This window comes from Rhinatrema bivittatum, chromosome 13, assembly GCF_901001135.1.
Source record: "Rhinatrema bivittatum chromosome 13, aRhiBiv1.1, whole genome shotgun sequence".
Taxonomy (NCBI): Eukaryota; Metazoa; Chordata; class Amphibia; order Gymnophiona; family Rhinatrematidae; genus Rhinatrema; species Rhinatrema bivittatum.
This window is the reverse complement of record NC_042627.1, coordinates 82,945,714-82,958,867: the sequence shown is the minus strand read 5'-3', so window position 1 is coordinate 82,958,867 and position 13,154 is coordinate 82,945,714. Positions and strand designations below refer to the sequence as shown.

General features: G+C 42.2%; 1 protein-coding gene across 2 annotated transcripts in view; it reads right to left on the bottom strand.

The window, feature by feature from the left end:
• Positions 1 to 13,154, bottom strand: part of FRMD5 (FERM domain containing 5) — a 141,768-nt gene that overhangs the window by 91,760 nt on the left and 36,854 nt on the right. Inside the window, exons 3-4 of one of the 2 annotated variants that reach the window (XM_029575859.1) lie at positions 8,011 to 8,053; positions 7,190 to 7,268 (exon numbers count right to left, since the gene is read on the bottom strand). In XM_029575859.1, the coding sequence (XP_029431719.1) occupies positions 7,190 to 7,268; positions 8,011 to 8,053 (122 nt within the window). The remainder of the gene's footprint in view (positions 1 to 7,189; positions 7,269 to 8,010; positions 8,054 to 13,154) is intronic. The other variant, XM_029575860.1, reaches the window with a different exon arrangement.

Sequence of the window (13,154 nt, the reverse complement as noted above, 5' to 3'; positions counted from 1 at the left end):
ATATACTTTTTTCCTTCAACTTTATGCCTTTGAAAAGGAAAGGGAAGATCAGAGTTTATCCCTCAATTCCCCCACCATCAATAACTATGCAGCAGGAAATTACCCGTTTTCTTGCCTCACCAGTTTTACATCCAGGAGTCGAGGAGCCCTTGGTGCAGGGGACTGAGAGAGAAGTTCCGGCACCGAAGGAGACTACACTGAGTCCAGATCAGAGAGTAGCCGCTGTTCCAACCCGACTCGCTGAGTAAGGGGACTTCTTCCGGGTTGCCTGCAGCGAATTCAACTACGATCGCAGCATTCCAGGCACTGACATCTTTGGCGGCCGCCCCGGGAGTACAGCTCGGCATTCAGGCAGCAGAAGTCGGTTTGGGAGAAGGGGCAATTGGGGTAAGTCATATTGGAAGCGACCGGCAGCTATTATAAGAGACTATCCCAGAATTTAAACCCCAGAATTTAATCCCTGAGCGGCTGAGGTAGTCACAAATGCTGCGTTATGGGACTTAATGGTGGGGGTTGCAACTACAGTGAATAATTTGAGCAAGAGAGTGGAACTTTTAGCTTCACAAAATAATCAAACTTCATTTGATTTACAAAAGAAAGTTGAAACAATATCCACTAAAGTTTCTACATTGGAAGGGAAGCAACAGGAAAATTAAAAATTTAAAGTTGCCGTTGTTAAAGATAAGGAATTTCTGGCCAGATGAATAGAGACTCTCAAACGCCTCCCATTCTTTAAACATCAGAATTCAAAATTTCACAAGAATATTAGGAGAAACTCCTTATGCCTCTCTGAAAAGATTCTTGAGCGAGGTTCTGGGCTTTGAAGAAGAAAATTTACCAACGATAAACTAATGTTATTTCTTGTCTAGAACTGCTACTATATCAAACAGAACTAACCTTCAGGAAAATTTTACTGAAATACTAGGAAGTTCAAATTTAGAAGTTTTGGACAGAGCAACTCCCCTATGAGGAAAGGCTAAAGAGGTTAGGACTTTTCAGCTTGGAGAAGAGACGACTGAGGGGGGATATGATAGAGGTGTTTAAAATCATGAGAGGTCTAGAACGGGTAGATGTGAATCTGTTATTTACTCTTTCGGATAGTAGAAAGACTAGGGGGCACTCCATGAAGTTAGCATGGGGCACATTTAAAACTAATCGGAGAAAGTTCTTTTTTACTCAACGCACAATTAAACCCTGGAATTTGTTGCCAGAGGATGTGGTTAGTGCAGTTAGTATAGCTGTGTTTAAAAAAGGATTGGATAAGTTCTTCGAGGAGAAGTCCATTACCTGCTATTAATTAAGTTGACTTAGAAAATAGCCACCGCTATTACTAGCAACGGTAACATGGAATAGACTTAGTTTTTGGTACTTGCCAGGTTCTTATGGCCTGGATTGGCCACTGTTGGAAACAGGATGCTGGGCTTGATGGACCCTTGGTCTGACCCAGTATGGCAGGTTCTTATGTTCTAACTCTTCTGGTCTCATTAATATCTCAATTAGATGTTAAAATTATCATGAAAAACTACTTTAGGAAATTTCCAATTTTCTTTTGGAATGAAAATGTAAAAATCTTTCCAAATCTCTCCTCAACCCAAGAAAGACATAGAGCTTTTTTAGCTCTACACCAAGAAACTATTTCTTTAGGTTTTACCTTCATGTTAAAATTTCCATGTAAATGTAGGTTAAAGAGGGGGGCAGAGGTATATATATATTTTTACTGCTGAACAATTAAGACCCTTTATTCAATCAAAAACCCCTACCACTTCATCTCCCATAAATATATAAAAGATGAAACTGGTTAGGCGTGCATATTACTTTGTTAAATATAATTGCTTAATATGAATATTTCTCTCTAAATTTACGGATCGTTCCAAGATTTGCTATATCGATTTACGGACATATAAATGGAAGTAGTTGATGTATTAATTGCTTTAAAATGTTACAAATGAATGTTTATTTGCGTGACTTCCATTTGAATTCTGTACTTGCAAAATTTGTTTTTTGTAATGTGAAAATCTGATTAAAAAAAAAAAATTCTACCCTGGGGATCTAGGTAGTGGGTGTATACTTGCATTACTAGGTGTTTGAAAAAAGTATCCCCACCCCGTGATAACTGTTATGGGTAGAAAAGGGCGGCTGTCGCCTTCGGAGGCACACTGAGTCATCTCCATCGCAATCGTTGGAGAACCAGGGCTGAAAAGTGGGCAATGGAAGAGAGACTGGACTGTCTGTGAAATCAGGCGAAGTTCTGGTAACATTTTCAGCCAAGCGGCTGCTGGGTCAAACACTCGGCAAAGACCACTGTTCATATAGGAGCATAAGTTTCCAGTTACACTTTTACAAGTTAGCACCACAATAGGAGTTCAGGGGGAGAGCTTGGAGGGTGATCAACCAGCAGCCAGGGGGCTTGCCTGGGGGGGGGGGCGTCATTCGAACCCGGTCACTCACCGACCAATCCTGCTATGCAGGAATGCCATAGACATATGGCGATGGAAATAGGGAGGGGAGGAGAAGATGAGAGAGAAAGGTGTGTGGACTGGGGAAGGAGGGGGTGGTTCATAATACTAGAGCTGGACTGATATTTTAGGACGTTTACACTTGCTTCCACAAATGGGAATGAAGAATGAGAGGCAAAATTTGGTTGGGAAACACATGAAGGGATGTTGTATACCTACTAGGTGGATGGTAACATGTAAAGGGGGGAGCTGCACCTTAAAATAGATCAAACTCATGGTATTACAACTGTTATCCTTGAATGTTAAAGGTATTAACATCCCATCTTCTCAAACAAGACATACATTCTCATTCTGTAAGATTATTTGTTTACAAGAGACATTTAAGACGTCGCTACGAGCATTTATTGGCGTGGCCATGCTTTGCATATAAATTCTTCTCTGCTGCCAACAAAGCCAATAAATATTCTGGCGTAAGCATACTATTTAAACAGGGTCTAGATTATAAAATATGCAAACATATAGCAGATGAGCATGGCAGATATATACTGGTTAAATTTGAACTGTGGGGAGAATTGTATACCTTAGTAAACCTGTATGCACCAAATACTGATCAGCAGAACTTCTTTAGTAAGCTCGATCAATTACTACAAAAGGAAGGGGAGGGGAATTTGCTAAAAACCGGAGATTATAATTTGACCATTAATCCTGATCTAGATAATTCGGGAGGCAGCGGAAAAGGGTCCAGCCTGGCTAGAAGGAGACTGAAATCTCTCATGAAAAAATGGCATCCATCGAACATATGGCACCAAAGAAACCCAGCCAATAAAAATTACACTTTTTATTCCATCCCCCACCATTCATATACCAGGATTGATTATTTTCTAGTAGATAAATTACTGGCAGATAGAATTACCCTGACGTGCATAGACGCCATTACGTGGACTGATCATGCACCTATTAGCATGTCGGTAGGGCTCTCCAGAGCGGAACTGGGATTCCGCCCATGGAAACTGAATGATACCCTCCTCCTTGACGAAGAGTTTTACACCTCTTTGCAAAAAGAAATAACTGAATATTTGAAAATTAACGGTGGTAATCCTGCAGTGATATGAGAGTGTCTGAAGGCAGTACTGAGGGGCCACCTCATATCCCAGGGCACATATTGCAAGAAACTTAGCCAAAGGGAGAAACAAAAAGTGATAGAGAACATAGCAGCCTTATAGGAGTCCCACAAAACATGCTATCCAAATCTACCTATGCAAAATTGCAAAAGGAGAGAGATAAGCTCCAAAGTATGGCCAATACCGAGTTAGCTGCTAGTCTCACTGGTCACGCAGGAAAAGTGAGTGGGGGAGTAGATCAGGAAGATACCTCGCCAGATATCTGAAACAAAAGGTATTACAAAATCAAATCTCAGAAATTGAGGACCCTGATGGTCAAAAAAATCACTTCCCCTCCAGACGTCCGGCAGAGATTTCAACAGTTTTATGGGGAGCTATATTCAGAAGCTGCTGGTATATCAAAGGACTTAATTGATCAGTATCTAGATGATATTCACCTCCCCTCCCTCACAGTCGAGGAATGAGACTTCTTGGATAGAGAGATCTCTCTACTGGAAATTCAACATGCTATTAGAGACCTGAAGGCTAATAAGGCACCAGGACTCGACGGCTTCACGCCCCAATTTTATAAGAAACTGGTAACCTCAGTGGCGCCCCCATTAAATCGCCTATTTAATTCCCTGCGTGAGGGTCACCATCTGGGAGTGGAGGCATTACTATTTTGGGCAAGCTGGGACGAGATTTAAGGAAATGCGGTTCTTACCGACCTATTTCCCTCATAAATGTAGATCTCAAGTTATTAGCCAAAATTATGGCGACACGCCTGAATAGGATCATAGCCCGATTGATCCATACAGATCAGGCCGGCTTTATTCCGGGAAGAATGGCTGCTGATAATATTCGGAAAATAGTCAACCTGGTTGAAAGTGCTAACAAAAATGGAACACCAGCAGTATTAATGTCCATCCGATACCGAAAAAGCCTTCGACATGGTGCATTGGCAGTTACTTTTCCGCACTATGAAGGCAATGACTTTTGGCCCTTTCTTCCTTAATTGGTTGAAACAGTTGTATAATGACCCACAGGCAAGGGTAAAAGTTAACGGGATATACACTGAGCCATTCTCGATCAAAAGGGGCACGAGGTAGGGATGCCCTCTTTCCCCACTACTCTTCGTGCTCTTTTTAGAACCATTAGCGATCCAAGTTCACAGGAGTGGCCGGATCAAGGGGGTATCCATAGGGGAGACAGAATACAAAATGTCTATGTTCGCTGATGACATACTTTTCACACGAACAAACCCAGCCCAGTCCCTTAAATCCGCCCTGGATGCCTTGTTGGCATTCGGGTCAGTATCGGGATTTAAGCTCAACGTAGAGAAATCAGGAATTTTAAACGTGACCATTCCAGAGAGAGATCTCTTGCAGTTGAAGTCCTTCTTCCCATTCACATGGGCTACTAAGAAACTCAAATACTTGGGAGTCTATATCAGTAATAACATTAATGATTTATTCCATCTGAATTATCCCCCGCTCATTCAAAAAATATTTAAGGATCTGGATCGCTGGGATGAATTATACCTCTCCTGGTTTGGGAGGATCTCCTCCATAAAAATGAATATCCTGCCTCGGTTAGGATATTTGTCTCAGTCACTACCGATACACATCCCCTCTGTCATCTCAAGAAGTGGCAACGTCGGATCTTCTCGTACATTTGGAAAAGACGACCCCCCCCCCCCCCGAGTATCTCAAGCTGTTATGTATAGGCTAAAACTCCGGGGTGGTTTGGGAGTCCCTAACCTGAGTTGGTACCTGTTGGCCGCCCAAATGAGAGCTATTTTTGACTGGCATAGAAAAGGAAAACAAAAACAGTGGGTTGACATAGAACAGTGCTTGATTGGACAAACACCGCTAAGGTCATTAATATGGCAGCCCAAAGACACTTGGCATCTGTTGACTTATATGCCGTCTGCGACTAGCAATACCATAAGAATGTGGGGAAAAATGGAAGGAGGTGTTGATAGGCAATCAGAGATATTTTTACAGCTCTGATGTCTCCACCAATATCAGATTTCCTGCAGGGAGTCAATCGGTCACTTTTAAACAGTAGGCAGACAAAGGATTAAGATATATAGGGAATTTGTGGGCAGGAGGGACAATGCTCACATTCTCAGTCCTACAAGAAAAATTTCAGTTACCAGGGAGCGATGTCTTCTCCTAGCTACAAGTCCGACATTTTATCCAGGGGGAAAATATGGGGCAAGACTTAGCAGTAGGCAAGACTGAAATTGAAAATTGGTGCGATCAGGCTGATAGTATTAAAAGGGCAATATCACAGGTTTACAGTTTCTTGAACACAGATCCCAAGGATAAACCAGCATTTATGAAGGCTAGGGAGACAGACTTGGGCACTTTGTTATCTGAGGCCACATGGGACTCTATCTTTTTAAGTACTAAAAAGAGCTCCCCTTTTTCTTCTCTAAGTGAGAATAGCTACAAAGTGCTACTCAGGTGGTATCTGACCCCTACACACCTTTATAAATTAAACACTTCCAGTAACCCTAGTTGCTGGAAAGGATGTGGTCAAGTGAGAACGTTTTACCACATGTGGTGGTCCTGCCCCCGACTAGAGACCTATTGACAGTCAATCACTACTATCATGTAATGCATGTATCATGCCTACATGTAAACCGTTGCGATGGTATATAACTTAGCGACGGTATAGAAAAGATTTTAAATAAATCATACAACAAATTACTGGGATTGCTGTCTCTTTAACTCCAGAAAATGCCCTTTTGAACTTGCCCTTGGACGTAGCTCCTGAACAGGGGAAACTTATAACTCTCATAACTCTTGCAGCACAATGTGAGTTGGCGAGAGTCTGGAGATCTAACACATTGCCACATTATATGATCTTAAGACCAGAATCTCAAAGCTTTGTTCCTTCATGTTAAAGCTGTCTCCAAGAGGAAACACCAGGCACTGTGGCAGCCCATACAAGCGTGGTTAGAACTAAATACAGAGACTCAAGGAATATCCTCAACACCACCATAGATTACCGGGCTCTTGTCGCTATTATAAAAAACTACTACGAAGCATTGTAATGTATATCCTTCTTTATTACATCCCAGCATTGAATGATAGGGAATGATCCAGAAGGGTTTTACAGTGCTAAAGTTTGAACTATACATGCCGTTTAACCAATGTAGGTATTTCCCAATGTCAGTTTCTGGACACTATGTATATGTGTTTACTTTACAATGTTTATTGTGCTGTGTTTAGTATCTGTACAACAGGCATTAATGACAACAAATATGTTGTAATGCGAACTGTGTTAAAATTTAAAATTTAATAAAATATAAATAAAAAAAAAGAAATATGCTGAAGGGTAACTGCTACTTTAAGTGCAATTTAATAATACTAAACGTCTATAGACATGGGTGCTTATCTAAAAAGGATATTTTTTTCCATTCTGTATTTATGGAATTAGGTCCCTATAGGGACAAAAGAGAGCAGAACTTCAGACTCTCACAATAAAAATTATCTAAAGCCCATTAATGCCACTTTAATCCATTTGATAACTCTTCCTGTCCCCAGACTCCAGGAACAGCTGCTGCCTTGAGACATTCTTAGGTAAAGGCCTGGCAGGCAGCTGCTTGAGAACAGGCCCTACCTGGTAATTTCTTCTTTCAGAGCAGAAGGGTCCGTTGGGTAAAACTTCACTCGAAAGCACATGGTGTATGGAGGCTGTGCTGGAGGACAAAGTGGCAGTGTTACTATCTCAGAGTATAAGGTTCCAAAAAGAAAACAGCCATTAACATTCCCAGAAACGACATTTAAATGTTTCATGGGGTCCAGGCTCACTGCTCAATGACTGAAGTACTCACTCCAGAGCCCACATAACTCAGACAAAGCCATGGGGGTCCCCTTGCTCCGATTGCTCTGCAGGCGCAGACTCTCCACTCAGGGGTCCTGATCTCTAAACTTGGGGGGGGGGAGCCTGTGCTCCGAATGCTCCACAGGCACAAACTACCTACTCGAAGCTCTGCAGATGCAGACTCCATGGGGAGAGGGGAGGAGGCCTGTTCTCTGATTGCTCCACAGGCACAGCCTCTAACAGCTAGGGCCTCGTGCTCTAAGTCACTCTGCAGATGCAGACGCCATACTAGGGGGTGAGGTGTGGGAGAAGGGGTCTGTGTTCCGATACTTCCGCAGGAGCACATTCCATACTCATGGAGTGCCTTCTGCTCCGATTGCTCCACAGGCGCAAACTCTATACTCAGGATATCATGCTCCGATCGCCCTGCAGATGCAGACTCCATACTAAGGGGTGGGGGAGAGGGGATTGCGCTCCAATAACTCCGCAGCATAGACTCCATCCTCGGGGGGGGGGGGAGGGAATCTCATGCTCTGATTGCTTTGCAGGCGCAGATACTACACTCAAGGGGGTCCTGCATGATATTCACAAAGAGACAGTGACTATTTGATACTCACATCTCATTTGTTTCACAACAGTCTTTGTAAATTCCAGCCAGTGCTAAAGTAAAGGAAAAGAGATCATGATCAGATGATTAACAAATCCTCTCATTTTTACAATAAGTAAACAGATGACAGTCAGGAGATCCTCGGTTTTGCAATGTGCGCACAAAGGAAAAAGAAAGATTGAAGAACATAAAAATGCCATGCTGGATCAGACCAAGATCCATCAAGCCCTGCATCCTCTCTCCAACATCAGTCAGATCCCATAAAGTACATCTAATTCTTGTTATTCACTCCCAGGGACAGCAATAGCTTTCTTTAGTTCATCTTATGGACTTTTACTCCAGGAACTTGTCCAAACCTCTTTTAAACCCCGCTATGCTCGTTGCCTTGTTCATATCCTCTGGCAACAGATTCCACAGCTTGGTAGTGCGCTGAGTGAAAGTACTTTCTACAATTTGATTTAAATCTGCTGGTTGCTCATTTCATGGAGGGTCCCCTTGTTTTAGTATTTTTTGAAACGGTAAATAACCTTCCTTTATTAGCGTGTTCCATCCCATTCATGATTTTATAAACTTCTACTCTGTCCCCTCTCAGCCGTCTCTTTTTCCAAATTGAAGAGCCCTCACCTGCATAGCCTCTCATCATAGGAGAGCAGTTACATTCCCTTTATTTTTGTCACCCTGCTCTGCATGTTTTAATAAGCCTGATACTTCCCTTTCAATACATATCCAGTGTAGCTCTCTGCTTCAATGGCAGGGGGATGAAGAAAAGATGATTTATATTCAGACAACAACAACAAAGACTGAATTACATAGTCTGGGTAAACAAATAAGCATGGGAGTAGCTTGCTTATTGCGGCGATTACTACCCCTAACCAATTAAGCTAGATATTTCACTTAGATGCAGTTCCAACACTGCTCTCTACATTAATGGTGGGGGTGGAAGGGAAATAGAACCAAAAGTTTACTAAGGGCCAAGAGTAACAGATAAGTATGAGAAAAAAAAAAGTGTGAAAGCTTGCTGGGCAGACTTGATGGGCCGTTTGGTCGTCTTCTGCCATCATTTCTATGTTTCTATGTTTTCTAGTTCTGCTATACCTTTTTTGAGATGGAGCAACCAGAAATGCACAAAATATTCAATGTGCAGTCACACTACGGCTCAACACAGAGGCAATATGATATTTTCTCTTTTCTTCTTCATCCCTAACACTCTTGTTTGTTTATTTTTTTTTATTAGTGTCACACACTGAGCCAAGACTTTCAATGTATTGTCCACCAGGATTCCAAGGTCCTTTCCTGAGTGGTGACTCCCAATAGAGAACCCAGCATCATGTACCTAGAGTTGGGATTATTTTTCCCTCTGTCAGGAATCTTGTGGCATCTTATAGACTCACCGATTTATTGAAGCATGAGCTTTCTAGGACAGTGTCCACTTTGTCAAATGCAACTCTCAAAAGCTCATGCTTCAATAAATTTAATCTATAAGGTGCCACCAGACTACTGTCATTTTTTGCTACACCAGACTAACACAGCTATCCCTCTGAAGAGTTTTCCCTATGTGCATCTCTTTGCACTTTTCCACATTAAATGACATCTGCATTCAATTGCGTAGTCCCCTACTCTTACGTAGTTTCTCACAATCTGTTTTTTGTTTGTTTTTTTAAACAACTTTGAATAATTTTGTCTTATGTGCTTATTTGATAACCTCACTAGTGATGGCCTTTTCCAGATCACTTATGAATATGTTAACAGTATTGGGCCCAGTATCAATTCCTGTAGTACTCCAATAATAAAACAAAACATTAATAAACTTTGAACTATTTTAAAAAGTTCTATCCAAAAAGTGGAAGTTGTGAAATTTTTCTGGTTTGTTTCACAAGCATTCCACTAATGACCTTTCTGCATTTGGAAAACTGATCAGTTAGTCCTACCTTCTATTTATTTATTTAAAAAAAGTATATCTTGCCATATGTACAAATCTAAGCTGGTAACAATACATCCATAAATTAAAAAACAGATTACGTAAAAACCAAACAAAAGCAAAGTCTAGCAAAGAACTCACTCATGCAGTAACATTTATTGACCCAGACTCAAGAAAATGTCATACAATACCATATCAGCCTGAAGAGTTAAGTGAATTTATCTTCTTTAGAAACTAGCTCAGTTCTTTCAAATGCCTGCATGATTAAATACACTGTAAGTAACTTCCGAAATCGAGAAGATGTTTCAACTTTTTCAAATTTTTGTTCAGAGAATTCCATAAAAAAGGCCAACCATTTCAAATAGTCTATCGTGATTCGGCAAAATGTACCTGTCTTATACAGAATACCTGCAACATATTTTAAGATAATGACCTCAATACTGACTTATAAATCTTCAAGACAGAATTGAAACATGTTGGTTCTACTCTATTAAAAGCTTTATTAAATACAAGCATTATATAAGGGGAGTGGACCCTTGTGCTGTGGTATGGTTGATGCAGCCTAGTAGGGGGACCAAGTAGGCCCATACCGTCAGCTAGCAAATGCGCCCTGGGCTGGGACAGAACCCGTTTCCCCCACAGATTGAGTCCTTCAGTTCCGGAGGTCAGCAGGACTTAGAAAACAGCCCCAGAGGGCAATGAAGATAAGAGAGTCCAAGGCCAAGCTGAGGTCAGAGCAAGCAGCAGTCAGGCAATCACCAGGCATAGGCAGAGAGTCAGGGCAGGCAGTGAGCAAAGTGCAATCCAGGTCCAAAACAATGGTCGGCGGCAGGCAAGAGAATAGCCAGATCCAAAGCAAGGATCAAATTTGACTGGTCAAGCCGAGGTGGGGTGGGCTGGAGCAGGCTGGGTAGATAAGAGCAGGATGAGATGAAGCAGAGAACAGGAACACCGCTGGGAAGGAATCACAGCAACATGCACTGCAGGAAACACAGGAGGATCTGTTGTGCCAGCAGTGCTTAAAAGCAGAACAATGTGTGAGGTTATCACAGGGTACCATGAGAGCTTTCTTGCCACGGGCTCTAAGACTAGCTGTGCACAACTACAGGGATCCTAGGAGGAGAGAGAGCATGGCGGCATCTGGCAGCAGAGTTGGTGGTCTTCTTGCTGCTGATGAACTTCTCATGTGCCAGGACAGGGGTGAGAGAGACTGCTTCGAGGCCATCCCACGAATGGTCGAATGTTACAGTACCCCACTTCAAAACCTCCTCCCAGACCTCTATGCTTAGGTTTCTGGGGGAAGTACTGATGGATGTCCCTTACCATCTGGGGAGGGGGGGGGGGGGGTTGTAGATTGGATGTGGGCTCCCATAAGTTCTCTTCAGAACTAAACCCTTTCCAGGAGAAATGGTATTCAAGGCAGTTTTGGTATCTCCTGGAGTCCAGAATTTCCTGTACCTCAAATTCGGTGTCAGTCTAGATGTGGCTTCAGTGGGACTGGGGTATCATCGTGATAGCTAGGAGAGGATCAGAGGCTTCAAGAGTGAGAAGTGGAAGATGTTATGAATTTTTTTAGAGTGGCTGGAAGTTTTAGTTGGTAGGCCACTGCTTTCTAACCACTGTAGAATGGGGAATGGTCCAATACACTTGGGTGCGAACTCGAAGGCATCTGAAGTCACAGGTTGTGGGTGTACAACCATACTAATTTCTCCAGGCTTGAATTGTGGTGATGGTCATCACTTCTTGTCAGCCTGCTTTTTGAATCAACTAGCCGCAGAGCTGAGTGACTAATAGCTTCTTTGCCAAAGGTCCCCGAGATTGCAGCTCATGGCATTGGCCGCAGGGCAGAATACCAAGAGCGGAATTGGGAGAGGTACTCTGCTGTAGACTATTTGAAATAGCAATGAACCAGTACTCCTCATATGATTATTGTGGCAGAACTCTGTCCATCGGAAAAGAAATGCCCAGTCGTTAACACATCCTCTCAGGAAGTTTTTGAGGATCTGGTTGAGCCTGTCTGCCCATTATGTTGAGAATGGTATGAGGTTGTGAAGTCCAGGGTAATGCCAAATTTTGTGAAGAGACCCCTACAAAATCGAGCTGTGAATTAAACTCCGTGGTTTGAGAGTATATGGAAAGGAAGCCCATGGAGACAAAAGATATGTTGCACAAAGAGGCAAGACAGTTCTGGTGCGGAAGACAGACCGGAGGGAGATGTAAATTAAGTCATCTTAAAAGGATTTAGCAGCTGGGATTCACTGCCAAGAAGTACAGAGTCATGCATCTGGGGTGCAGTAATCCAAAAGATCTGCATATGATGGAGGGTGAAAGACTTATGTACACGGACCAAGAAAAGGATACTGGGGTAAGTGTCTGGAGAATGTATCTCAAAAAGAATAGAGACAGGATGGAGGTGGTCCAGAGAAGGGCAACCAAAATGGTGTGGGCCAGTATCAAAAGACTTATGAGGAGAGGCTGAAGAACCTAAATATGTATACCCTGGAAGAGAGGAGGAGGAGATGTTTCAACTTTCAAATTTTCATTCAGAGAATTCCATAAAAAAGGTCAACCATGCCAAATAGGTTATAGAATCACGAGAGACTATCATTAAAATCAACCATTGTACCTGAAGACTGGAGGGTGGCCAATGTATGCCCAATATTTGAAAAAAGCTCTAGGGACGATCCGGGAAACTATAGACCAGTAAGCCTGACTTCAGTGCCAGGAAAAAGAGTGGAAACTATTCTAAAGATCAAAATCATAACAGCATATAGAAAGACATGGTTTAATGGAACACAATCAACATGGATTTACCCAAGGGAAGTCTTGCCTAACAAATCTGCTTCATTTTTTTGAAGGGGTTAATAAACATGTGGATAAAGGTAAACCGGTAGATGTAGTGTATATGGATTTTCAGAAGGCGTTTGACAAAGTCCCTCATGAGAGGCTTCTAATGAAACTAAAAAATCATGGGATAGGAGGTGATGTCCTTTTATGGATAACAAACTGGTTAAAAGACAGGAAAGAGAGTAGGATTAAATGGTCAATTTTCTCAGTGGAAAAGGGTAAACAATGGACTGCCTCAGGGATCTGTACTTGGACCGGTGCTTTTCAATATATTTATAAATGAATTGGAAAGGAATACGACGAGTGAGGTTGTCAAATTTGCGGATGATACAAAACTATTCATAGTAGTATTGGAATGCACTTCCAATAGAATTGAGAACGCAACCCAA